This window comes from Fragaria vesca, linkage group LG4 (assembly GCF_000184155.1).
Source record: "Fragaria vesca subsp. vesca linkage group LG4, FraVesHawaii_1.0, whole genome shotgun sequence".
In the NCBI taxonomy this organism is placed as follows: Eukaryota; Viridiplantae; Streptophyta; class Magnoliopsida; order Rosales; family Rosaceae; genus Fragaria; species Fragaria vesca.
This window is the reverse complement of record NC_020494.1, coordinates 214724-241464: the sequence shown is the minus strand read 5'-3', so window position 1 is coordinate 241464 and position 26741 is coordinate 214724. Positions and strand designations below refer to the sequence as shown.

The window sequence follows — 26741 nt, the reverse complement described above, 5'->3', positions numbered from 1 at the left end:
ATAAATTGACCCCCTAGCCTCTATCATAAAAAGAAAGAAAGAAAAATGTAAGATGAGATTGTCATTGACCAATAAAAAAAATTGTACGTGAGATTGTTCAATCTGCCAACAAGTTTTTATTATGTTAGTAGATTTTTAAAACAATAAAACAAGTCATGGCTTCATTTTGATCAAGATCATCAAACCCTAAATTGTAATTTACTTATTGTTATATGTATAAATCATGACCTTTCTAGTTAAGATTTCTAGCTACACCACTGTCCTGAACGACAGACTTAATACACCAAGGAATAGCAGCTTTTCATTTACACATACAATCAATCAGCACCTTGGAATCGCCACCATGTGTCTTAATAAAAAACTAACCACAATTGTACAGACTTGCGTTGAAACTAAAACTAAACAATTATGTCTATGCTTTAATTATTTTGTTTTGTTTATTATATTTTGTTGATTACTATAATAACCTTAGCTTTTATTAGTTTTAGTTTGCTCATTAAGGGTAATTATGAAAGTGCTTAATTAATTTAGTGAAGCTTTTAAGGTCCAGGCTAGGCTTTGTATTTAATATTTCCTAGCCGTTAGATTTTAAAACATTCAAGGGTCCAAATCAATTGTGAATATGATGTCCAACATATAAATAAATGATGTGGCAAGTGACTTGACATTTATGTTTATCATAACAAATCAAATTAAAAAGAAAAGAATGAAAAATCAGACTTTACAATCTCAAAAACAAAACAAAAGTTTACAAAAAAGAAAAAGAAAAAAGAAAAAAAAAGGAACAAAGACGCAAAGACAAAAAAGAAAGAAGATGAGAAGACCAAGGACTGAAGCTGTAAAGTAATCAAAATTCAGAGCATACGTAACTAATTAAATTGCTAATTATATGATCTAGGAGATGGTTCTTGTTGAGGGTTAAAAGCACGAAGGTTCTAGCAAGAATATATTATTCTGTGCATTGATTGCCTTTAGGGTTGATCGGTTTTGATGGATCACCAGCAAGATGCATCCTCATCGAATAAGCACTTGGGTTTCAGAAGCCAGGCTAATCCACAAAAATAAAACTTATATTCTCAATTCCTCATAGTCTCATACATGTATCTTATTGCGTTCTTGATCTTCTTCTTGTTTTTGTTTTCTTTCCAAGCATTTTGAGTTTTACAATCAGTGCTCATCGCTCAATGCCTCTTGATTGGGTCTCAATCTTTGAACACCAAAACTGAAAATTTATAAAACACTCACATCTATAAAACTCATATTCTCAATTCCTCATAACCTTGTACCTCTGGAAATTCTTCGTCCTTGGTATTCTCGTCTTCTTCTTTTTCTTTGCGTCTTGGTTCTTTTTATTGTAGAATTATATTTTGTTATTGAGATTGTGAATTCTGATTTTTCCTTCTTTTCTTTTTAATTTGATTTGTTATGAAATTAGACAATACCAAGTCATTTGCCACATCATTTGTTTATATGTTGACATCATATTTATAATTGATCTAGACCCTTGAATGTTTTAAAATCTAATGGTTAGAAAATAGTGTCAAAATGTGTGTCAAATTTAATGTCTCTTAAACCGGACCCTACTTATATATGTACAAGCCTAAAAATGTGAAGGACACATCAGTGGATGCTACTACGTGCGCACTGTAGACCCTGAAGTCTGTATAGTAGGAAAATGCATATTGCAATAGCTTTGTCATGCAATCAGTACGTTATATATATGGAGCTCGGGAAGGTTTTAAGCATATATACTGAAAGCCATGAGATGGACATCACTATTATGAATAAATAATTGTGTGAGAGGTTAGGGTTTCTTTAATGTTAGCCAGCTCCACTGACATGGAAAGCAAATTAGCTATCGAAGGAAAATAACCATTCCTTTATATCAAAAAAGTAGCGATCCAATTAGCTTTCAATTCCTGCTTCACAAGCTTATAGAGGCTTCTCCTTGTAATTTCTTTCCTCTCATCAACAAAAAAAAAAAAAAAAAAAAATTAACCTGCTTCACAAGCTTAAAAGCAAATGCATGCGTTGTGCTTGATGCATGTTGCCCAAAGACATGGATTTTAATCACCTAAAAGAAAGAATTTGAGGAGCTAGCAGCCAACTTTACCTGGTTGGAAAGTCACTTGTTATTCAAGTTTAGAACTCTAGCTAGCTGTATCAATGGTGAGGGGCATAACTTTCTTCAAGCACTAGTTGGCTAAAAAAACAGAGAAGCAAGAAGACGTACGTATATGACTTGTAGAAAATTCTCAAATTGCACATTTTCTTAACAAAACAAACACAAGGTGCAGGCTAGCTTACTGAAAAAACCACACCATTCAAACCAAAACAAATACATGATGTCCCTCATGATTGTTCTTTACAGTATTGTACTTTGATTTTCGTCTCCCACCAAACTTAGGACGCAAGGAAATGGTTCAATCTGGGGCCTCAAAGCTTGCCGAAAGTGAAATACCACGTTGTCTAAGCAAACATGATTGAACTTTTTTAATGGCTGCTTTGCTAGCTATTCCCACACCAAAGCTGACCCTTTCTTAATTATTAGTTGGCTGGCTGGCGTGAGCATACAATGAAATTCCAGAAAATTTTAACAAAATAGAGTACGACTGGCTAGGGAATCAAAGTTCTTCCATAAGAACAATCATATAAACCAGCTCATTTGTCTTTGCAACCGAAACCCTAGCTAGCTAGCTTGTTTAGAACTCTCCTCCGATCTCCAATTCTTCGGTCATCTATATATCGAAAAACCGATGATTTGGAAAGCTTCGTTGCCACGCTGGATGCTGGCAAAGAAGCTCGGCCGTGCTAAAAGGGCATGGAAGAGCTTCACCGGGAAAGTAGAGTCGAAACTCCACGGTCTCAACATCCCCAAAACCATCAAAACCACCACGAAACGCCTCCTCGACTTGCGGTGTTTGCGATTCGTCGTCCCATCCAAACTACGCGCTCTCACCAAAGCTTCCTCTACCTTTTCTCGGAGCCAATATTACAACCACCACTACCAGCACCACAGCAAGTTTCTCCATAAGAATGCTGCAACTATACGCATAGACGAGCTCTTTGCACAGTCTGCAGGCAATGCGCACACCAAGAACAAACATTTAGATGCGCAGGCCGAAACAAGCAGAGGCAAAGAAGGGCTCGACGAAGGAAATGTTGCGACGAGAAACAGCAAGAGTGTTTATAGCGTTGAAGATGCATGGCAGGCGGTGGTTGCTAGGTCGCCACAGTTGCGGGTTGTGGACGAAAGGGCGGAGGAGTTTATTTACAAGTTTAGGCAAGACATGAAGCTTCAGAAGGAGAGATCTATCCTTGAATTCCAGGAGATGTTGGCTCGAAGTGCCTAGATTATTGAATGGCTTTGTGAGTTCACGTACTGTTATTAGATTTCAGATTCTCGCGCTTTCTTTTCTAGTTCAAAATATGGAAGTGATGTAAATTGGTTAAGGATTTGGGATTTTGTTGTTTTGGTTTTCGATCGAAGTGACGAATAGATATGCAAACATACAGAAACTTTAGGTATTTTTTATTAGCAACTTTTTTTCTTTTGCGGTTTTGTTTGTAACATATATTGATGGATTGTTATGGATGATTGATGTATTGGTTAGTATAATCGAAGCTTGAATGATACTTTCCTACTGTGAAATTCAAATTACTATTCCTCAAATGCATCAACATCAAGATCGGTATTGATGTTCAAAGTACTACTCCCACGTTTTCAATTGCATTCGATTATATCTAGCACTTGTCATACCTATACGACATAGTTCACATTGAATCCCCCTTGTTCAGAATTAGGTTTCCGACTTGCCGTTATTAATATCATTGTGACCACGTACCCATATCATCATTTTATACGTAACCTGAGCATGCACGGACCAATAATAATTGAATTCCGTAGCGATAGCTAGCACTGAGCAAGGGGAAAAAAGAAAAAAAATTAAACCAAAGAATGCTATGTACATCGAGTCCTAGCCCTATATATGTTCTCTATCATTCTCCCCTTCCTCAAGGTTTATAGTCGATCATCTTCATTTCATTTCACTTCTCAATTAGCTTGAAAGTTTTCAAAATGAGCCGCATAGTTGATGGTACTAGTAGTCCTCAAAATGTTGCAGTCTTAGTTTTTCCATTCACCTCCCACCCCGCTTCCCTTCTCCGATTCATACGTTCCATTTCAACTCTGGCCACACACATGCAATTCACCTTCTTCAACATATCTAGGTCAAATAGCTCCCTCTTCTCTGGTTCCAGCAGCATCAAAGGCTTTGATAATATAAAACCTTACGACGTCTGCGATGGCTTGCCAGAGGGCTACATAGCCCCCTCCGGAAATCTATTGGACCAAGTTGAGTTGTTCCTAGACACTGGACTTGGTAACTTCGAGAAGGCGATCAAAGAGGCAGAGGCTGAAACCGGAAAAAAGTTCGACTTGTTGATTGCGGATGCATTCCTCTGGTTTGCCAGTGACATAGCTGAAAAAATGCACGTAACTTGGGTGCCCTTCTGGATTTCTGGACAACGATCCCTGCCTGTTCATATTGAGACTGATATAATTAGAGAAAAACTGGGAGCCCAAGGTAATGATCTATATATATTTCTTGTTCTTCTACCATATATATGTCCAAAGTACATCAATAAGTATATGCAGAACATTATTCATAGAAATCTTGCACGTACACAGGACAAGAGGACAAAACGCTGGACTTCCTTCCAGGATTCTCAAATGAATTCCTAGCATCTGACATACCGAAGGAAATTGCATTTGGAGACATAGAACCACCGCTTGCAAGAATGTTGCATAAAATGGGGCAGAAGCTGCCACAAGCAACTGTGGTCGTCATCAACTCTTTTGAAACGATAGACTTGAAAGTTACTGAGGAACTGAAGAAAAGACTCCAGAAGTTGCTCCTTGTCGGGCCGCAACATCTCGTCCGGCGAGTACAATCAGATGATGATGATGATGAGAAGGATGAAGAGGATGATGGCTGCTTCCAGTGGTTGGACAAGCAGGAACCTGCTTCGGTAGCATACATCAGCTTTGGAAGTGTGGGTGCACTGCCTCCCATGGAGGTAGCAGCATTAGCTGAGGCATTAGAGGAACGTCGATTCCCCTTTCTTTGGTCATTTAGGGGAAATCAAGAGGATTTTCCACAAGGATTTATCGGGAGAACAAACAGGTTATCTATAGGGAAAGTAGTTCCATGGGTAAACCAAGAGAAAATCCTCAGTCATAGCTCGGTTGGAGTGCATGTAACACATTGCGGTTGGAACTCGGTTTTGGAGAGTATAACTGGTGGTGTGCCTATGACAGGGAGGCCTTACTTTGCTGATCAAAATTTCTACATGAGGAGCGTAGAAGTTGTATGGAGAATCGGTGTGAGGATTGAGGGTGGCTTTTTCACTAAAACTAGAGCAGTCGAGGCATTGGAACAAGCTTTACGGCTCGAGCAAGGAAGAGAAATGAGACAGAGAGTTGGAATCCTGAAACAGCTTGCTCAAGAGGCCGTTGGACTGAACGGGCGTTCAGCTCAAGACTTGAAAGCTTTGGTAGAGATCATCAGATCTTGATGACCAAGTAATTAAACTACCAATTTCAATTCTCTTAGTTTGTTTCGTTCCTATGCATGTCTTGATTCACCTATGAGTGAAAGAATAACAAGGTCATGATCGACATGATAACTCGATCATGACCTAAAATAAGAAGAACAGTTGCTAGATTGGGTTTTCTCAGTTTTTCGTTCTAAATGTTTCTTTTATTACTTCAGCATAAGGAGTCCAGCTTTCTTGTCTATTGTTGTTGTATTTGTATTTCGCAAACGGGCAGATGTACGTTGTTTATCTGCCCTTCTTCAGCAGTAATTGTCCTTTATTTTTGAAGGGATAAGGGTATGTCCTCCCCTCATAATCTGTATCTTGTTTTTCGTTTTAATAAAATTTTGCCTCGCTTTTGTCTAGGGTTCCAACTATTGGTAAGTGGTAGGCCATGCATGAGTAACCAAAATCTTATGCAAAAATAGTTTTACAAATCCATGTTCTAGTCCATCGATTACTACTTGCTTGCGCTCATATTGTTATGAACGAGATGGATATAGTTACAGAGAGTAGGCTAGGGCTTTGGGGAGCTGCTGGTAACTAATGACGTACGTGTTTTAACCTTGGTTGCAGTGCTACAATTTGCATATAAAAACCGTGCCAATCCAATTATAAATACATGCATGCTTGTTTAATTTCGGTACGTCCTATACAGGAAGACAAAACCGTAGGACTCTTTTCCGACGATACAAAACCCTAGGACAGTAGGACTTCCTTCCAGGATTTTTCAGACTTTCACCATGGGTGTCATGGTTCTACGGTGACCTACTTGGTGTTACGGGTAGTCTGGCCATCGGGGTAAGCCATTATGGGAGAAGAAGATGGGGAGCAGACACTTTCAAGAGGCAAAGTGATGCCGGCGATATGATGGTGGTATCGCTAAAAAGCTCTGCAAGAGGATTACGTGCACATAGAACTTGCTTTCTCTTCTTTGTTTTGTTTTTGTTGTACGTGTCAAGTTCACCTTCCTTCATTTATATCCAAGAGCAGATTAGGTTTATGTCATCCTTCGAATCCAACCACCACGAAAGCATGTCTTCATATTTCTAAATATAGAGTAGAATTCGAAGGACCATTACCCCAAGAAAGACCTTATCAATTGGCAGGCTGACTAATTCTCCCGGCTTCTACCTCCTCAGGCAGAAGGTGTCCTTTTAGTGATAGTTGAGCTACAAACAAACAAAGCAATAATTCGAGTACCATAGATTTTTTTTATTAAATGTTTCCAAGTACTGGATTAAGTGATTTGCCGAAGCTGTGGAACATAAAAATGCATCGGTAGGCGAGCGTTCTGCCTAGAGGGAAGCAACCACGCGAGCAGAATTGATCGATATATTTCTCGAAACAAAAGTAAAGGAAACGAAAGACAAGATGGATACAAAACACCCACACTTTAGCACCCGGCACAAAACGGCCTCTGGCATGGAATGAGAGAAGGAAGTGACAAATCCTCTTTTCGACTCTGACTCTCTCCCACTATTTAGCGGATGGTGCTGCTACGGTTTGTGGCGAACTCACTAACGAATGAAAAAATTGTACATATTGAAATAAACGATAACAACAAGTAGAATAGAGAGATAAAGTTAGCGTTGATCGCAAAATTCTCTACTTTCAGTCACACACTACTCTACGTTCTTCGCTCTGTCGCTCTATGCTCTGGCTCTATGCTCTACCGATGAATTTATGCTTCAAGTAACTGAAGAGCACAACTTAAATAGTTTAATGTGTATTTGTATTTATTTATTTTTTTGATACAATGTGTATTTGTATTGAATATTTAACTTTTAAATGTTTCATTTTCTATTGTCAGATATAAGTAATAATTTTTATAGATGATATTTTTCCCTATTTTTATACATGAACTTGTTGAGAATGTGAAGATGAATATTAAACCGTGTGTAAACCAAAGTTGTGCAGGGGAGAAATGCTTCAAAACAAAGTAGCCTGCCATATTTTAAGAATAATTTTCGTTCAGCAGCCCACCCCAATTTCAATTCGTGGTTCCGTCCATGTTGATAGACCCACCATCATGACCTTCAGCGAACCGCGCGCAGCCTCTAGCCAAAGAAGCACCGCTACAGAACTCGATATCATCTTCATCTTCTGAATCGCTACCAGTAACACATCGTCGAAAAGATAAAGTTTATGCAACCACGATTGGAGGAAGTCATCGCTGAAGCCATCATCATCTACCAGCTCAACCTTCTCCTTCGGCACCTTGTATATGAGATTGCGGCAGTGTCGGGGTAAAATTCAAACATGATCACTAATTAACCATGTTATAATCCGTGGATGATTTATGCCGAGTTCCTTTCACCCCCTCTCAACTACTCAGTCGTGTGATATTTATGGTCACTACACTGCTATTTTCATACAAATTAATATCAATGAGACATTCGGTTTATAATGGTTTCTGATGTTGTTAGGGTGTCAATTTTACCTTCACCAGAATTCATATTAGGTTTATGAATTCTGTCATCATCCACACCCCAAATCCTTTCACATTTCTCAACCGAGTAGAGACGGATCGAGACTCATCTTCCAGCATCTACCTCTATCAGGCAGAGGAGGACTGTTTCTAGAAAGGAGCTCAGCTACTATTCAACAAAGCAATAAATAATTCTAGTACTATAGAATTATACTCTTTTTGAAATTTTCCAGTGCCAAAAGGTGCATTCCTGAACTGAAAACCTGGAGTGCAGCAGGTCCATTCATTATATCCAACTGGTCATTTTGGTTGGTAAGCCAAGAGGCAGGGAGACTTACAACGAGGCATCAAAATCAGACAACCCAGTTTCCTGCATAACATTAAGAGCGCTGGCACAAAAATTGCCGGAACCTAACCCATCGAGGGCCACAGTGGGACGGAGGACCACTTAGACAATATCATGCATGCAGTCACATCTTAGAATTTATATTTCCCCTTACTGATTTTTGGCTATTAACTTTAGCTAGATTTAATAAATATAAATAAAACCAAGTCCTAAGAAACTTATCAAGTGTATGAGCATGACTAATGGTATTTGTATTCGGACAATTTTTCATTGGCATGGCCGGCGGGGGTTGAGGCGATTCTCTTACTCTTACAACGGTGAATGATAGTGTTTCAATTTATAATTTAGTCTAAATGCAATAAATTATAAAACAAAACAAAAAAAAAATCAGCTCATTAATATTCTTTTTAAGGCCAAACACCGATATATATGACCGCTGGGCATCATACTGGTCAGTGTCTCACTGATCACACTATAATTTCGTCACTGATCACAGCCACGGAGCCACTCCTTGGCTAGCCCTCAGTCTTCTCTTCTAAAATTCGAACCACTCACTCATCTCCTCACGAGCTGGGGTTAGGCCATTTTTTAAACAAGTCCGATCCTCTCTCTCTATTCTATATTTCTATATAAGGAATATGTAGATGTTCCTATGTATTGGACTCCAACAAAAGTACTTACCTACTGGCTACTGCTCTCTATTACTCTCCCCTTCCTCAAAGTTGTAACTCTGTCCTCTTCATTTCAGTTGTTCTCTAGTTTGAAAAGCTCAAAGTTTGCACAATGAGCAACAAACTTGCTAGTTCTGCTCATCCGGCCCCTGTGGCAGTCTTAAACTTTCCGTTCGCATCCCATCCCAGCTCTCTTCTCAAATTCATTCGTACCATTTCCGCAGTATCCCCCGACATTAAGTTCACCTTCTTCAGCACATCTAAAACAAATATCTCACTCTTCTCCGGTTCCAACACAAAGGGCTTGGACAACATAACTCCTTACAATATACCGGATGGCTTGCCGGAGGGCTACGTGCCCCGCCCTGGACCTCCACTGGAGCAAATAGGGTTGTTCCTCACCAAGGCACCTGAAAGCTTCGAGAGGGCACTCAGAGAAGTGGAGGCTGAAACTGGACACAAGTTCAGCTGCTTGATATCGGATGCATTTCTCTGGTTTTCCGGGGACATTGCCGAGAAATTGAAAGTCCCTTGGGTGACTACCTGGAGTGGACCACGCCCCCTGCTTGTTCATCTAGAGACTGATTTGATCAGAGAAAAAGTGGGAGCTCCAGGTAAGGATATATTGTGTTTTAACTTGTGTCCTATACATCGATAATTTTGCATATAGCTCCATCAACTTCCACGCACTCATAACGTTACTATGTACTTGCTTCTGTAGGGCAAGAAGACAAGACCCTGGACTTCCTTCCAGGGTTCTCAACCGAATTCGTAGCATCTGACTTACCAAAGGAAGTTGTATTTGGAAATATAGAGTCCCCGCTTGCGAATATGTTGCATAAAATGGGACAGAAGCTACCACAAGCAACTGCAGTTTCTGTCAACTGTTTTGAAAAAATGGACTTGAAAGTTACTGAGGAGTTGAAAAAGAGACTCAAGAAGTTGCTCCTTGTTGGACCGCTACATCTAGTGCGGCCACAACCATCAGCAGAATCAGATGATGTCAAGGAGGAGAAGGATGTATGCTTGCCGTGGCTGGACAACCACGAGCCTACATCGGTAGCATACATCAGCTTTGGAAGTGTGGGAGCACTACCCCCCATGGAGGTAGTAGCTTTAGCTGAGGCATTGGAGGAAGGGGGATTCCCATTTCTTTGGTCATTTAGGGGAAACCTAGATGACTTTCCCAAAGGATTCATTGAAAGAGTATCTATTGGAAAAGTTGTTCCCTGGGTGAACCAAGTGCAAATCCTAAATCATCCATCAATAGGTGTGTTTGTTACACATGGTGGTTGGAAATCAGTTTTGGAGAGTGTTACTTATGGCGTGCCGATGATTGGGAGGCCACATTTTGCTGATCAAAATCTGAATATGCGGAGCGTAGAAGCTGCATGGAAGATAGGTATGAAGATTGAGGGGGGCGTTTTCACTAAAACTAGAGCAATCAAGGCATTGGAACAAGTTCTATTGCTTGAGCAAGGAAAAGAAATGAGACACAGAGTTGGAGTCCTAAAACAGCTTGCTCAAGAGGCAGTTGGACCCAATGGGAGTTCAGCTCGAGACCTGAAAGCTCTGGTAGAGATCATCAAATCATGATGGCATCTGAGATTCTCAATTTACTACTCATGTTAGTCTGCAATTAATCATGCCAAGGCATCTGAGTTTAACTCATCTATCAATGATATATGTTCTGGTAGTTTCTCTAGTTGCCCTTCCTATATGTGTACTTGTCTTCTTTTTCGGTTAAATAACAAGGTCTTCTTTTAACCATATTGCAGATCTACTCAAGGTCTATTCATCCCCTGCTTCATTAGTTTATTACTCATCCATTTTAAATATCATAACTTTATGTTCAATGCAAAATCTCATAGAAGTTACACTGTATACTTAGAAGGAATAATACAAGTTAATTTAGTCCATGTAACCAAAGTCTCATTCAAATATGTGATTTTATATAGATAAATGTAATATAAACCTGTAGTACCTTATTCAAAATTTGAATCCAATGGTAAAAAACAATTTTCACATAAAAATCACGTATATTTATGCACAATATATATAACCAAGCTCCATTCCCATGGAAAATACTAAATATTGTAGTGTACACATTACGAGATGCAAGCAGTTGACCAAAAAGAAAGAAGCGCAGCTCCATCGTTGTGAATGAATGTTAGGTGGCTAGAAGGAGCATAGCTAAAGAGGACTGCAGGGAGATAGTTTGGTTGGGGGGGGGGGGAGGGGGTGTTCAAATTTTTATCCAAGATTGTTTTGCATGCTCAACTCTCCATTGTTCTTCGCTTATGTTCCATCCACCTACCTACGTTTTTGACATTAATTGTTTCTTCTGTTTTCCAGTTAAGGTTTTTGTTTATAAATAGATCTGCGGAATTAAGATTGGCAAGATTGGTAGTTACAAACAAGTGTCAGTAGTGTGACACTCCTTTGGGGGATATGACAACCTAATCCACTGGTGTGGTGGGCAGTGTCTATTATTGCCCTCGGATCGTCTTATATTGCCTTTGGTTGACGTTTTCATGTGTGACAGGACACTACACAAGGCCATGCATCTATCTCCAATTGCTGATTATATGTTAAAGAGTGTTAGTGGGTTTGACACGTTTATTTTTTAAGAAGTTCAGGAACCAAACTAACTACAGCTCTAAAGTTCAAAATACTAAACTATATTTAACCCTCTATAAAACATCAGCAGAGGCTTTGGAACAAGCATTTTCACTCGTTCGCTTGAACAAAGAAAAGAAATGAGGCAGAATTGCAGTCTTTAAACAGCAATGGGAGCTTCAGCTCAAGATACGACAGCTTTGGTAGAGATCACCAATCCTGGTGGCATCTGAGTCTACTCATGTTGGTCTGATATGGTCTTTATCAATGATATATGTTCTGGTCTCTTTAATTGTCCTTCCTATATGTGTGTTGGTTTATTTAAGGTTACTATATTCTTAGGCTCCATTTCCCCTAAACAGGGTATTATGCAGAAAAGAAGCATTTGGCATCATTCTATTTATGAAAGATCTGAGTCCATTATCAATCAGAAAGATTTGAATTCATTTTCCTTTTTTGAAAAGTGAATTCGTTTCCTTTCACAATATGACAATGGCTAAGAAGAATTGGAAATCAGACAGGATGCTAAATGAGTCTGAAGCTTACACTATCCAGATGACATAGCTGACCTAGTGCACAAAATCTTTCATCGGGTCATCATGATGTACCTTTTTCATCCGATATGCCTCCATCTCCTCCGGAGTAACCTTCAAAATACATTTCATCACGTAAAATTATTTAAAATAGAAGCCCAATGCTCCAGAAAGAGAAAATAAACAATAGAGCCAAGCCAACACTGAAATATTAGGCATGTACAAGAAGTATCAACAATTCCAGCATAAAAAGAGAGTTCTACCTCATCATTCCATGTGACATTATATTTGCACTCTCTTCCTTCCTTCTCTTCCTTCCTTCTCTCATCCTCCTGGAAAGCAACACGTATCAGCTAACAAAGTACAAAATTCAGAAACACAAGGGCTAGGCTCATGCTGAAATATGAATCATATCAATATTACCTTCTTAAGAGCATCACCGAGTTTTTTCTGGTCAAGCACCAAGTCTTCAGGTATATCAGCTCCCCAAGTAGCAAGCCTTTTCTCTTCAGTTGGAGCTATGGTCTCTGGACAATTTCAAAGATCCAATCAGAATGAAATTGTAGATATTTGTGTTAAAACATAAACAAAGAGTAGCAAGACTTATGCAGAGATGAAGGTAAAACAACTGGAACACTAATATAACCCCACAACTGTAAATGAACTTTTTGAAGGGCAATCTAAAGGAAGCGCTGAACGCAAGAGCAAAAAAGGAAATTGAAATGTGATTCCGTTATAAGAGTACAGTGGAAGAACAATAAACATAATGTTCTTAGCCAAAGGATAAACTTGAACATATATCTAAGATACAAACCTTCAGAGGCTGCTTTGCGGTCAATATTTGCCTTCATTAGATTGGCAGCTGACTCAGCTGCCTCAATTCCAGCAACACCAGTGCAATAACTGTTACGAATTGTTTGCTTGCAACACTTGTAGCCCCATTGGTAATCCTTCCACCATGACCCCCAGACACTTGTGTGGTTATTGATGTAAACATCCTCCTCATACTTGCTTTTTGGCAAGGATGTCTCCTACGAAAACCAAGAGTCATATATTGTTATATTTTCTTTACAAGCAATCAATGAAAAAGGTTTAAGGAACTGATGGGATTATCAGGTATGTTTTGAAGAGTAAAATCTTACGAAGAAGACAATTAGGTAGATCAATTATTCTGAAAAGCTCATGAATGTAATCAATCAAGCGAAACCATTTCAAATATGACAGTGAAAGAATCATACTCCAACCATGAGTATAATTAAAAGGAAAATTTATTAGTACTTCTGAACTTTTGTAAAGTTATCCTGATTCAAAGTAATTATACTCATGCAAACAATATATAATTTTATTTCGTTTACTGGTATTCCTAAAAGCTTAAGCTAAAAGCCTAAAACTACATACAGCAAAACACTTGAAAGCATCCACATTTGGGTTAAACAATATGAAAGTAAGGCCTTTTCCTCTGTTTGTTTATTTTCTTGCATAAATATAAATAAACAATGTAATGGAACATCATAAAACATAGGTGACTTTTCAAAGATGAAAATGATTTTCTACATACCATGCCCTTTATAACTCTTCCCGCACCATCATATGCAACTTCTGTCTCTGTTTGTCCGAAAAGAAGCTCTTTAGGAATTTCTTAAGTAGTTGCAGCATTCCCATACTTCTCCATAATGGCATCTTTCATTTTTGACTTCAACTTCTCCTTAATGACCTTATAGTTCTTAAAAAGCAATTCTGCTTGAGATGGAGCAGCTTGCAAGTGAACGTCTTGTCCTTTTTCAAATGCTTCCCATGCATGAATATTGAGCTGCTTGAACTCTAAAGCTTGCCCACTCGCTCTGTATCTGTTATCTCCCTGTGACAACAGCAAGTTAAAAAAACCAAATGTAATTGTAATTCACTACATTATAAAAATTATAAATAAACTGGTCAAAGTATCATCCACAATTTCCCAAGGCACTCACTGCATAAAACTTCTCATTCGGGTCAGCATCAGGAAGAGGATCTTCACGCATGGACCGAGTTTTGGGATCATAATAAGCAGAGTTGACATCAAGGTTCAAAAGATACTTGGCTGTGTCCTCCCGAATACGCAAATTTCTGAACCAAAGATAATTGAAGTTACGACAGTGCTAGTATCATCTTCCAGAGGAAGAATATAAACAAAACAAAGAGTATTTTCGACAATATCCAGTACACTGTACACACCTGACAGTTCCTGTGCTTCCACCACTGGTTGTGCGAACACGCTTCTCAACCTTTGCAAAATCCATTTGTTTGCTTTCATCAACCTTGGCCTCATCGACCTTCAGAACATCTTCATATTCATCATCATCAATGACCTCCCCCTCTCCACTTTGCTTACTATTTTTCTCCTCTAACCTTTTCAGCTGCTGCTCTTTTAGGAATTTCCTTCTTGCCTCATCCCTTGCTTCGTATCTCTCAATGACAGGAGCATAAGTTGATGCATCAAACCCATTCCATCTATCCCTTTTGCCATCATAATCTAGCTTAAAAATCTGTATCTTTTCATCAGGCGCAATGTGCATGCTAATCCATTTTGCTCCTTTCTTTCTAGGCCACTCCATGCAGGACTTTACATTATGTGTCATGGCCCCACAGCTGCCAAAAGCAGATGTTACAAACCCAGGGTAGAGTTATAACATAAATCCTAACTGGACAACAGAATGGTAGCAAACAAAAATATAACTCCACAAAGCCAGATAAAACATAGTACGGTGACGAAGAACAACAAGCAAACTGACCCGTCCAAGTTGTATCCACTGCCAAAATAAGTACACAACTCCTCTCAACTTCGTTTCACATCTAGTTAATTCAATTGTACATTAAAATATTTGAACTAAAGCTATGTAAGCATGAATCTTGAATTCAAGTAATTTGAGCCTCAACAGGCAACATCAATGTGAATGAGCATCAGAGTCTAGAGAAAAGAAATTTCTACACATCTGTTCACGCCCCAGCATGCAACCACACAGAAAAAAAATCATTTTTTGGTACCAGTTATAACTTGACCACAGAAGATTTAAGATTGTCAATAAATGCTGCACACGACAATAGTTTAGCGTTTGATACAGGAAAATGTGTGAATACTGTTTTTTATTTTATAAAATCCTAATCCAGAAAGCAGAGCGGTATATGCATCTCTGGTCATTTACCAGACTAAACTTCTTTATCAATATTTCAACCTGTCTGGTTAATGATGAGCCAAGTATAAAGGTACTATTGCTTTTATCCCAAAGTGTATTATTCCTCTTCATGAGACACCCAGGTACATTAAAATGATTAAGTAAATATGGTAAAGTTCTTTGATGAGCTAACAAACCAGTGAAGGACATGGGTGGATACACAACGTAAGAGCTCATAACATCATAAGCAATCTCGTAATTCCCTATAACGAAAGAATTTGGCTTATCTACTTGGATTTATGTTGCTTGGATTTGTTTAGATGACTTATAACCATTAAATTGAGTACAATCTAAGACCACCATGTCATCCTTACTCCATCTAATGGTTATAAGACATCCAAGCAAATCCAAGCAACTTAAATCCAAGCAGAGAATCCAAATCCATAATGAAAAGCATTTTATCAAATTATCAACTGTACATAAAATGGCTTATCAATTGTAAAACACATGAACATTTAACAGCCATTACTGTTAATGAGCAACATAAAACAATGATTCACAGTTCTACTAGCATTATCTTAGTACATAACTACAGATAGCATTCTAGATATGAGCTGATAACAAGGAAAACAATCAGGAATCAATGTTATGAGAGATAAGTGATCCACATACTTTTCACAAGCCCCTGTCCGTACTTATCAGCCAAAAATATCTTTGCACCTCTGTCATACCAAGATTTTGTAAAAGGATCTGGTTTCCACTTCCTTTGATGTTTCAAGCTCTAAAGAAAAATAGAAACAAAGACCATGTAAGTTTTGAGTTCTAAAATCAAAACATTATAAAGGGTGCAGGACTCTTTGAACATTAGATTACCGGCTTCTCAGCATTGAGATACCAAGGAGCAGATGACATAAACTGCGGAATATGAGGATTGATCTCCTTCCCATCTTCATCAACTTCAGCTGGTGCTAGCCCAGCTTTACGCGCTTCCTCCGATTCAATTTGCTTCCTATGGTCCTCCCTCGACTTGAAAGCCACTGTAATATGGATAATGCAAATTACACATTTTAATATAACATTTTGCATAGCTTAATCTAATTAGGCAACAAACTTTATCTGGCTTAAACACTAGTTGTATACGATTTTTAGTAATGTAGCAACATGATCACATTATATATAATCCCGGTCCTCATAAACCTCATTCTAATACAAGATTAGAAATACAAAGTCTATAATTCCTACTAATCCCACTCATACTATTGTCCTAAAATCCTAAACATGAGTCTTATCCATCCTCATCCAATTTCGACAAATTTCGATAAATCGGCAGCCATTATATTCATATAAACACCAATCCACGCATTCCAAAATCAAGAGCATTCTGACCAAACTTTAAGAGTTGTACGAAATTTTCAATGATTCACTCTCAGACCGCAAAAGGAACGAAAATCGCATTCAAGGCTCAAATCCTAGATCAATTTCCACATAACAATTGAAGTTTATGGCTACGAAAATCCGGTAACAAATCCAATTTTCAAATGCGATTCAGGAAATTGGCGGCAAATGGAAACGGAGCCTTACCTGACGCCGTAGCCATAATTGAACAATGTGATCACCGGAGAATGACATTGCGGTGGAAACGCAACAACGCCGGATGCGATTTTGGGAGCGTCGGAGAGTTTTGAAGTTGAGGCCTGAAAATAACATGGGGGATGGAGAACGTGGTTTTTGTATTGAGGAGAATGCTGTGGATGTTTCTAGAGGCAGAATCAGAAAGTGACAGCGAGACACCAACACTTAGCAAATTTGAGCCGGGTCGGGTAAGTCCATTTACGATACGCATCGATTTCTTGCTTTGATCGATCGGGCCCAAACAGGTCCATTACTCCATTCCGAATTTCTGTGGCATGCTTTTATTTTTTATTTTTTCCGATTGGTTGATGCGTTCCTCCTTTTTGGGTGGTGTCACAAGGTTAGAATTTATCCCTAAACTCTTCAGTTTGTGATGGCGTCAACCAGCTCTTTCTACTTGACCAATCTATCCTATCACTTTTGATAGCGTAGATAAATATACACTTATACAACAAAACAAAACACACAGTATTTACGGGAAACCCTCTTCTCAATCTTTAACTTATCAAAGGATTACATAAATACAACGAGTACAAAGAGTACTTTCAACCTTGACAAATCCTTTTGCCCAACCTGCCTAGCAACTCACATAGTGTGGCCTTACACTAACCACTAATCAATTGTTGACTTTGACATTTGACGTGTTAGTATTTTTTTTTTTTTCAGAGCAAGAACAATTAATTTGAAACTAAACTTAATCGTTTATAGTTGTAATTCTTTGTTGGATGATGTCATTGTTTTGAATGTATCAAAGAGAAATAAAAAATAAAAAAATAAAAAAATAATTTCATCTGGTCGTTTTGATAGTATGATTGATTGACTTATTGGTGTATATTAACCACACAAACGAGGACCAATGGTTAGAAAACTTTAAACGACCTTTCCCAGCGCGCTAGGCATGGATCATGACCATTGTCGTTATGACAAATCACGAGTCCGAATCTAAACGGAATATCCCTCCCCCGTCCCCCCCTCCCCAGTCATCGCCTTCAACCCCAAGTCATGACGCCGTCAACAAAGTCCACTTGCTTTCCAAACTCCTCGACGTCGTCGTTTAGCTCCCCCACCCCTCCAATAACTTCAAGCGACGCCGTTTTACGCTATCCCCTTGTACACGTATGCATATCTCCTCGGCAATATCATTTCCACGCCCATAAATACCTCCGCCTTCTAACTTCTCCACTCTCACTGTTTTAAGCTCTCTCTCTCTCAAAAACCAACTTGACCATATCCAGATCGATTCGCTTTTCTTCATCGGAATCCATGGCCAAAGAACCAGTTCGCGTTCTCGTTACCGGAGCCGCAGGTAATTTTCACTTTATCCTTCATTCATAGCTTCTCAGATCTACGAGTTTCTTTTAAAACGAAGTCGTTTATGCTATTATGCTTTTGATTTTGATGCGCGTGGTAAGATCTGGTACTTGATTGAGTATGATACTGTGTTTGAGAGTGTGAGGATCGAAGTAGTGACTAGATCGATGATTCTGAATCGTGTAGTATGAGTCTCAGTGAAGTGGATCCGGATTTTTGATGAGTTTGGATTGTGGAATTTGCAGGTCAAATCGGATATGCTCTTGTACCTATGATCGCAAGGGGAGTGATGCTCGGAGCCGACCAGCCCGTGATCCTTCACCTTCTTGATATCGAATTCGCTGCTGAGGCATTGAAAGGTGTCAAGATGGAGTTGATCGATGCTGCCTTCCCGCTCCTTAAAGGTAAACATGAACTACTAAATCGATTTAATCATGTAGTTATGTATTGTTTGTAGAGTATATAGATAACAAGATCATGGACTGATTTTTGATACATGAATGTTGCAGGTGTTGTTGCTACAACTGATGTTGTGGAGGCATGCACCGGAGTTAACATCGCAGTCATGGTTGGTGGCTTCCCAAGGAAGGAGGGCATGGAAAGGAAGGATGTCATGTCAAAGAATGTTTCTATCTACAAGTCCCAGGCTTCTGCGCTAGAGAAGTATGCAGCTGCTAACTGCAAGGTAATTGTCTTTCTCCTCAACGAGATTGAATTCCAGATGTGTTATTGAGTATGCTGGTTTTTTCTAGGTATATTGTTATGGATTATGAATATGTGCACCATTCAAAATCGTAGTGCTCCTTGATCATGTGGAATTGTAACTGATTTTCGATTATGCGTGAAAGCTAATTGTTTGAACTTGGAACCATGATATGAGTTTTATCTGTTTTCAATGAAACCATGTAGATTTTAATGCGAACACACACACACAGGAATCATGGTGATGCCTTACTGTGAGTGTGGTCTCTACTGTAGGGTGTGATTGACCACCCTTCTGCGGAACAAATAGATTTGTTGGGGTTTTTTTTTTCGCCGTATACAAACAAAATGACCCTTTAGGTATGGGTCTAATCAATGGAGTAAGAGTGTTTAGGTTCCTGAACATGTGTCCTCTGTGGAAACGTTTTGAGTGAGCCTCCTCTACAGAACAACTAGAGTTGTTAGGTTTTTTTGCCCTATACAACAAAATCATCCTTAGGTTTGGGTCTAATGAATGGCGTAACATGTATATTTACAAATTGCCACTGTTGTAGGATTCATGTATAACATGGAGGCCATTATTGTAGTTGATAATTCAAGTTGCAATTGATATACTTACAAATTGCCATCTTGTTTCCTTTCTTCTGCAGGTTTTGGTTGTTGCCAATCCTGCAAACACCAACGCTTTGATCTTGAAGGAATTTGCACCATCAATCCCTGAGAAAAACATATCTTGCCTAACTAGACTGGACCATAACAGGGCATTAGGCCAGATTTCAGAGAGATTGAACGTTCAAGTTTCTGATGTGAAAAATGTCATTATCTGGGGAAACCACTCATCATCTCAGTATCCTGATGTCAACCATGCAACTGTCAAGACACCATCTGGAGAGAAACCCGTCCGTGAGCTTGTTGCTGATGATGCTTGGTATGAGAATGAAAGACTCTTGACTTCTAGCTTGTTCTTTTATTGTGTTACTTATTTTGTTCAATACATTCTGTGTTAGGTTGAATGGAGAATTCATTGCCACTGTTCAACAACGGGGTGCTGCAATTATCAAGGCCCGAAAGCTGTCCAGTGCGTTGTCAGCTGCTAGTTCTGCTTGTGACCACATCCGGGATTGGGTACTTGGAACCCCAGAGGTTTGTATTACTCTCTCATGTCTTAGCCTAATGTTGTTAGGTTTTGCACATATATTCTAATCATGTTATATATTACTTGACCTCTCATTCAGGGTACTTGGGTTTCCATGGGTGTGTACTCTGATGGCTCATACGGTGTACCAGCTGGTCTCATTTACTCATTCCCTGTCACTTGTTGTAATGGAGATTGGAAGATTGTTCAAGGTAAGAGCATGCTCCTCCATCCCTTTAGCTAGCACAAAAATGTTCAGAGTTTTAATATCATTATTATTTACAATCGTGCAGGACTTCCTATTGATGAGTTCTCCAGGAAGAAGATGGATGCAACTGCCGATGAGCTTTCTGAGGAGAAGGCCTTGGCATACACTTGCATCAATTAATCGCTCTTGTGTACTTCTCAGTGTGGTTATAATTTGGCATACACTTGCATCGATGTCTGTCAAATTGAAGTAGGCTGAAGTTTTGAAATAATGCCATTGTTAAGGTAGAGAGAACTGTAATGATGGAGAGGCTTCTTCTATGAATTTTACTATTGTTTTTGCCCATTATATATGCGGATATTTGGACCTTTTTCTGGATTATAATCGCATATATGAATGTCAGTGGGACTTGAAAATTATCCATATCTACTTGCTAGCTGATTATAAATTGTTGTTGCCTTTCATGCTGGTTTTGGTGAGGCACTGTGGTGTCGTAGAACTAGAACTAGTTTGAGCCATTGGTCGATCCTCCAAAAGGAACAAGGTCTCTAGATTACAGGTGTAGACTATTCACAGATTCCTTTTATAGTAGTGTCCGTGTCGAAAAGAACTGAAACTCGTATTCTGGCATAGCTTATGCACTTGTTTGTGGAGGGCTGTAGAACATTTACCTGAAGTTTCAAAATTGGTAGTAGAGAGCATTTAGGACATTTACTTTAGCAACTAAGAGCAAGGGAATTTGTCCTTGGTTAACAGAACGCAATTGATAATCTAAGATAAGGATCAGGGTTCTTGGCTTAAACAATCTATTATCACTGAACATCGGCAATGCGCAAAGATAAAGAGTAGTTATGTGAAGCGGAACTCAACTCATACCGCATCAGTGGCGGATGCAGGATTCATGAACCGGGTGAGCTTGAATTTTCTTTTTTGTTTAATAAAAAATTTAAGAAAAATTTATAATATAATATACCAATTTTAAACAAAAATATATTATACGTACACTATTTTGAGACGCAAAAATTAAGAACGTCTGCATTTCTGTTTAATCAGTTCAATGAAAAGTGAGAATCTCAGATGAAAATAAAAAGTACAGCAAATTAATGTTTCTTTGCAACCTACATAGAAAAAAAGACATAACATCTTAAGAAAAAAAATTATCACCCAAAGTAGATACCAACTACACAGAAGAGAAGGTCATTATATATCCAGTTTGAGCCAAGAAAGAAAGAAAAAAAACAAAGCCCCTTCTCCAGTTTAAGGCTAATGTGCTAGGGGAGAAAGAAGAAAAAACCAGTTTGGGTAGAAAGAAGAAAAAAGAAGACTATTGTATGACCATTGCCTAGTTTGAACTGGGGGTGGTCTTGACATTGACAAAAAAACTAAGCCACTCCTGCTACAACTGATGATATGATATGGTCGCATACGGTGAAAATTTTGTTTTTGAAAATCTCGGTTGGGCTTGAACCCCGCCAACGTTGTATGTAGATCCGCCCCTGTACCGCATGGTTGTAGCTCAAGTGGTAAAGAGTAATTATACTCATAAGAGTTGACGACTTTTAGCATGGAGCATTCACCGCATTCACTTTCACACTGAAAAATTAAGGAACTTGGAATTACTGCTGGTAGAGACTAGAGAGCATTTACCATTGCTTTAACAAAGGTAAAACTTGATCATGCAACTAGTATGAGCTTGTATCACACAACCATGACGTGGCAAGATCAAGGCCGTCGAATCTACAAATTACGCGTCACGCACAAAAGCCAAGATGGGACCGCCTAACTGCGTAACAAACTTTGCTCTGCAATTCCCGCCCTATAAATTGAGGCCCCCTCTCATTTCTCCCATTCAAATTTCAAATCTCACTCTCTCTCTCTACCCTCTCCATTTCTCTTTCTAAGATTTCCACTCTCCCGGAACCACCGAACGTCGCCGTTTCGTCAACCTAAACCACAGAGAGCGAAGATGAAGTAAGTCACAGATCTGCAAACTCATCTCTCTATTTGCTTCAATTCAAAATCGTATAGCGTTGTTTTCACTTCGAAATTAACCTAACGTTTTCTCTGCGATGGTTCACAGAGCCGAAGATCAGTGCCAGCTCCAGCTCGTCGAACGCGAAGATATCGAGGATGAAGACGAGCTCTTCGAAGTGATCGATAAGCGTAAGCTTCAATTTCCGTTCACATACTTCAATTCTCGATTTCTCTCGTTTCGATTTTCCTTGATCTATGCTTATATTCATCGTCTCAAGCTCGATCACTCTCGGTTTTTGATTTTGATAGATTTTCTTGATTTTTTTTTCTCGGAAAATTCGAGAATGTATGAGTGTCGCGTAGTTTAGTTAACCTGAGTTTGATTTCTCCCCCAATTTAAATTTATTTGCTCACTGATGTAAATTTAGATCTAATTTTTGCGTGAATTTGGCTTTGAACAAATGAGGAAATGGAATTTCTAATCGGAATTCGATTTTTGTGCAGTGATTGCTCAGGGAATTAACGCCGGTGATGTTAAGAAGCTTCAGGACGCCGGGATCTACACCTGCAATGGCTTGATGATGCACACTAAGAAGGTACTACGAGTCCGAGTTGAAATCTCCTTTACTGTGTATTTTGAAGTTCGGTTTCCTTATTTTAAAATCTGTTTGGTAGAACTTGACTGGAATCAAAGGTTTATCTGAGGCTAAAGTGGATAAGATCTGTGAAGCTGCTGAGAAGATTGTGGTTAGTGCTCAACTATTACATGATCTCAAATTTAAATATGAGATTTCCGGTGGATTTGGATTGTTAACTTGCTTATCAACTTTGTTTTCGTGTTTTCTCTTCAGAACTTTGGATATATTACTGGAAGTGATGCCTTGACCAAGGTGAGTTCATAGTTGTTTCAGTTTTGAGCTTGACTGAATTATATAAGGCTTGAGAACTAGAGGAAATTCTCAATGTAATGTGAGAAGTTGATATATGTTCTTTTGTACAGAGGAAGTCCATAGTTAAAATTACAACCGGAAGCCAAGCCCTTGATGAACTATTGGGAGGTAATCTTGCAGTCTTAGCTGTTCATTCACTCTATAGAGTATGTTTTATGTGCTGTTTAGTTGGTTTGATTCAATTTATGTGTTCATCTATTGAAGGGGGGATCGAAACTATGGCAATCACTGAAGCTTTTGGGGAATTTCGGTAGGCACACTTGCTGCGGCTGCTTGTATCTGACTGATAAGCTTTTATTGTAAATCTATTTTCACTTTGTACCTGTTTATTGACTATTTAAACACTAATTTCAGGTCTGGGAAGACACAGCTGGCACATACTCTCTGTGTGTCTACACAGGTATATCTCTCTCCTTAAGTTGCTATGTTGTAGCTTACAAGGATGGTGGTAGTGTAATACTCTGATGTGTTCCTTCATATACCGAAACAAGTCCGGCATTTGAGATTTGAGCAAGTGCGATGTTAGTTTCTAACATTTTATTGACTGTCATTGTTGTTTGCTTAGAGTTTAGTTACTAAAGGAAGTTGTATAAGGTCCGTGGTTATCGTGATGTTCTCATAGTATAATTTGGAAATTGATTACTTGGTGTGATGTGTGATCAATTGATAACTATTGGTGCTTTGGCTGCTGCAATGGCATACCAATTTCTGTTTAAGGTCAATACTACTAGCTCGCTAATATTCACATGTTGGAATATGCAGTTTGATTTAAATATCACTGGCTCTGTGTGTGTCTGTGTCTGTGCACATATCAAGCCTTGCTGACATGTTTGCCTGTTACTGTGTAGCTGCCTACTAACATGCATGGAGGGAATGGAAAGGTTGCTTACATTGATACAGAAGGAACTTTGTATCCTTTTTACTGTCCATCCTGTTTAATATTCCCTATATTTCTTTTTGTCAATGAAAGGATGAGAACTATTATCATGCACAGTATGTTTTCTTCTTAACCATGCGGACTTGCAGCCGACCTGAACGAATTATACCAATAGCTGAAAGGTTTGGCATGGACCCAAATGCTGTCCTCGACAATGTAAGTTTCTTTTATAAGTAGCAGTTGAACTACTGATATGATTTCTGAGAACTAACGTGCCCTTTTCTGTGACTGCAATAGATCATTTATGCTCGTGCTTTTACTTATGAGCATCAGTATAATCTGCTCCTTGGTCTAGCTGCAAAAATGGCTGAAGAGCCATTCAGACTTCTGGTAATGACTTTACCAACTAGAAATCTCTTATGGTACAATCATCAGGAGAGCTGGATGTTTGATTTGTATGCATTCTTGTTTCTCAGATTGTGGATTCAGTGATTGCTCTCTTTCGTGTTGATTTTACTGGGAGAGGAGAGCTTGCAGATCGCCAGGTCAGTTTTACTGATTCCATGCACTGCATATTTTAGTTTTCATACTATGTTCTTCTCCTTGAAGTCTTTATGAGTCATTTCTGTGTCATGACATGAGCACATTGTTATATTTGCAGCAAAAACTGGCACAGATGCTTTCCCGATTAATCAAGATTGCTGAGGAATTCAATGTTGCTGTCTACATGACCAACCAAGGTAATCAATTATTGACCAATTTTGAAGGCCCTTCTGCCTGCTAAATCATTCTTCAATAGTATGCCTAGGCAGAAACTATTTGGATTAGTGATCACAAGTTAGTGCAATTCTATTGCTTCCATTACTTCAATGCATGTCGATTGAGAGACTTATTGGTGAATATCATTGTTGTGCAGTGATAGCTGACCCCGGTGGTGGAGTGTTCATATCTGATCCAAAGAAACCAGCAGGAGGACATGTGCTTGCTCATGCAGCTACCATAAGGCTCATGTTCAGGAAAGGAAAAGGTGAACAGCGTGTCTGCAAGGTGTTTGATGCCCCAAACCTGCCTGAGGCCGAAGCAATATCCTTTTTATACTCAACTAATCAGTTTACTTTGTGTTCTGATGAACTGCACCACCTAAATTATCCAGTAACTTAGACTATGTGATCACTAGTAAGCTAGGACCATCTATGTTGTTATTCTTGACAATGTGCACATATTCCAGATAACTCAAGGAGGCGTTGCTGATGCAAAGGACTGAAGTGGAAGGCCTTTCTGTGACACGTGAAGCAACATAGTTATGTAATGTTCTAATTTCCTGTTAGCTATATTCGTAGTATCATAGTTTGGTATGAAGGTATAATGATATGCAGAGAACTGAGTTTGGTATAAAGTGGTAATGGTAAGCACCACTATAGTGCATTAGCAACTTATGTAGAAACTGGATGACTTCAATATGGTATATATCTAAAGCAGGGTCACTTCTTCACCAGATTGCTTATCTCATATGCAAAAGCACCTACTAGACTATATCTAAAATGTGCTGTTCTTAATCTTGTTTCGCTTAAACATGCTAGTAGAATTTGTCATGTCTAAGTCTAATTAGAAGAAAAACCAAACGCATATTTGGACACCAAACTTATTGGCTAGTTCAGAGTCTTCTGTTAATTCTTATGTCTACTGCTGTATTGCTTATGTCTAAGTGACGTTAAGTCTCCTGCTATATATGATTGAAGGAAAATCTTTGACGGATTACTATCCGATTTTCTCTTTGTGAATTGATAGCTATAGATATTAACCAGTCATATGCATCCTCCCCCAAGTCACATCTTCCTGTTCTTCTTCAAAGTGATGACTTTCTCTTTTGCTTTAGTGCGTTCAGTAAGAAGCAGCTATCAAGACTAAGTGATGATATATAGTGACTTAGAAAGCAAGACTCCAAGGTTCACTAAAATAAAAATTTGAGTTTACTTTTGATTCTCCTAGCTAGACTTAGAACAATGTACATGTATGGTCACATAAAATTAATAAGGACATTTGATGAGCATATGATTGACGTACTGAGACTGGCACTGATTGACGTTCAGTGGTGTATAGCTGTGTTCAAACCGAGCTATGTACTATGCAATCTATGATGACCTGAAACTCATGTTTATATTGGACTTCTTGTTCATAACTGTCTTGTATATATCAGTGTAGTGTGTAGACATGATTCTTAGACTAGTTGCTATCAGTATATAGTAGACAATCGTATGGTATTTTTGCGTCGTCGTCGTCGACATTGTGTTTAAATTCAAGCCTTCATTTTGTTTTTGGTTACTGTCACTTTCTAATTCTGGCCAACTCTTAAGAAGTGTATGCCATAGAATCTTTTATTGGTGACAAATCATCTTCCTTTGCTTCGCCTTTTTTTTTTTTTCTTTACATTGGTCTATTTGGAATCATTTGAGCAAATATCTTAGTCTACTATTAAATATTAATCAAGAAACTAGCAAACCAACAAAGCTGCCAGACAGTGTATTAGTGGGTGTGTTGTTAAGTGAGAGTGATTGCATACAATAACATACTCAAATCTAGTTACAACAACTGTTGTTAAACCCAG

At 38.7% G+C, this 26741-nt stretch overlaps 4 protein-coding genes and 1 pseudogene across 5 annotated transcripts; 4 read left to right on the top strand and 1 right to left on the bottom strand.

Moving 5' to 3' along the window:
* The first annotated feature begins 4078 nt into the window (after nucleotides 1-4078).
* On the top strand, nucleotides 4079-5960 carry LOC101301666 (kaempferol 3-O-beta-D-galactosyltransferase-like). The gene is made up of 2 exons (XM_004296323.1): nucleotides 4079-4586; nucleotides 4691-5960. Exons 1-2 carry the CDS (start codon nucleotides 4079-4081, stop codon nucleotides 5575-5577), a joined length of 1395 nt encoding a protein of 464 aa, XP_004296371.1. The 3' UTR covers nucleotides 5578-5960.
* A 3052-nt stretch (nucleotides 5961-9012) lies between these two features.
* LOC101293776 (kaempferol 3-O-beta-D-galactosyltransferase-like) lies at nucleotides 9013-10642 on the top strand. The gene is made up of 2 exons (XM_004297775.1): nucleotides 9013-9660; nucleotides 9768-10642. The coding sequence occupies exons 1-2, from the start codon at nucleotides 9159-9161 to the stop codon at nucleotides 10640-10642; spliced, it is 1377 nt and encodes a 458-aa protein (XP_004297823.1). The 5' UTR covers nucleotides 9013-9158.
* A 187-nt stretch (nucleotides 10643-10829) lies between these two features.
* On the bottom strand, nucleotides 10830-16944 carry LOC101301379 (annotated as a pseudogene). The gene is made up of 10 exons (XR_184407.1): nucleotides 16929-16944; nucleotides 16221-16384; nucleotides 16020-16128; nucleotides 14410-14823; nucleotides 14166-14301; nucleotides 13757-14056; nucleotides 13013-13229; nucleotides 12622-12725; nucleotides 12462-12530; nucleotides 10830-12312 (listed from the first exon to the last, which is right to left on the bottom strand). The product of XR_184407.1 is annotated as a pre-mRNA-splicing factor SLU7-A-like (transcript).
* Nucleotides 16945-18158: 1214 nt separating this feature from the next.
* On the top strand, nucleotides 18159-20784 carry LOC101301095 (malate dehydrogenase, cytoplasmic-like). Its single transcript, XM_004296322.1, has 7 exons — nucleotides 18159-18285; nucleotides 18536-18694; nucleotides 18800-18975; nucleotides 19643-19920; nucleotides 20000-20135; nucleotides 20228-20339; nucleotides 20421-20784. The coding sequence occupies exons 1-7, from the start codon at nucleotides 18243-18245 to the stop codon at nucleotides 20513-20515; spliced, it is 999 nt and encodes a 332-aa protein (XP_004296370.1). The 5' UTR covers nucleotides 18159-18242; the 3' UTR covers nucleotides 20516-20784.
* A 1620-nt stretch (nucleotides 20785-22404) lies between these two features.
* Nucleotides 22405-25400, top strand: LOC101293482 (meiotic recombination protein DMC1 homolog). The gene is made up of 14 exons (XM_004297774.1): nucleotides 22405-22498; nucleotides 22814-22905; nucleotides 22985-23056; nucleotides 23161-23199; nucleotides 23310-23367; nucleotides 23464-23509; nucleotides 23614-23659; nucleotides 24108-24169; nucleotides 24286-24352; nucleotides 24434-24526; nucleotides 24613-24681; nucleotides 24798-24876; nucleotides 25053-25221; nucleotides 25325-25400. Exons 1-14 carry the CDS (start codon nucleotides 22405-22407, stop codon nucleotides 25398-25400), a joined length of 1062 nt encoding a protein of 353 aa, XP_004297822.1.
* Nucleotides 25401-26741: the final 1341 nt, after the last annotated feature.

Excerpts from the sequence above, each read along its gene's own strand:
- LOC101293776 (XM_004297775.1), top strand. The coding sequence starts at position 9,159 with ATGAGCAACAAACTTGCTAGTTCTGCTCATCCGGCCCCTGTGGCAGTC. Across the intron at positions 9,661-9,767 it reads AGAAAAAGTGGGAGCTCCAG|GGCAAGAAGACAAGACCCTG; the intron begins GTAAGGATATAT and ends TTGCTTCTGTAG.
- LOC101301095 (XM_004296322.1), top strand. The coding sequence starts at position 18,243 with ATGGCCAAAGAACCAGTTCGCGTTCTCGTTACCGGAGCCGCAG. Across the intron at positions 20,136-20,227 it reads GGGTACTTGGAACCCCAGAG|GGTACTTGGGTTTCCATGGG; the intron begins GTTTGTATTACT and ends CCTCTCATTCAG. Across the intron at positions 20,340-20,420 it reads AGATTGGAAGATTGTTCAAG|GACTTCCTATTGATGAGTTC; the intron begins GTAAGAGCATGC and ends ACAATCGTGCAG.
- LOC101301666 (XM_004296323.1), top strand. The coding sequence starts at position 4,079 with ATGAGCCGCATAGTTGATGGTACTAGTAGTCCTCAAAATGTTGCAGTC. Across the intron at positions 4,587-4,690 it reads AGAAAAACTGGGAGCCCAAG|GACAAGAGGACAAAACGCTG; the intron begins GTAATGATCTAT and ends GCACGTACACAG.
- LOC101293482 (XM_004297774.1), top strand. The coding sequence starts at position 22,405 with ATGGTTCACAGAGCCGAAGATCAGTGCCAGCTCCAGCTCGTCGAACGC. Across the intron at positions 23,200-23,309 it reads GAAGTGATGCCTTGACCAAG|AGGAAGTCCATAGTTAAAAT; the intron begins GTGAGTTCATAG and ends TCTTTTGTACAG. Across the intron at positions 23,660-24,107 it reads CTCTCTGTGTGTCTACACAG|CTGCCTACTAACATGCATGG; the intron begins GTATATCTCTCT and ends GTTACTGTGTAG.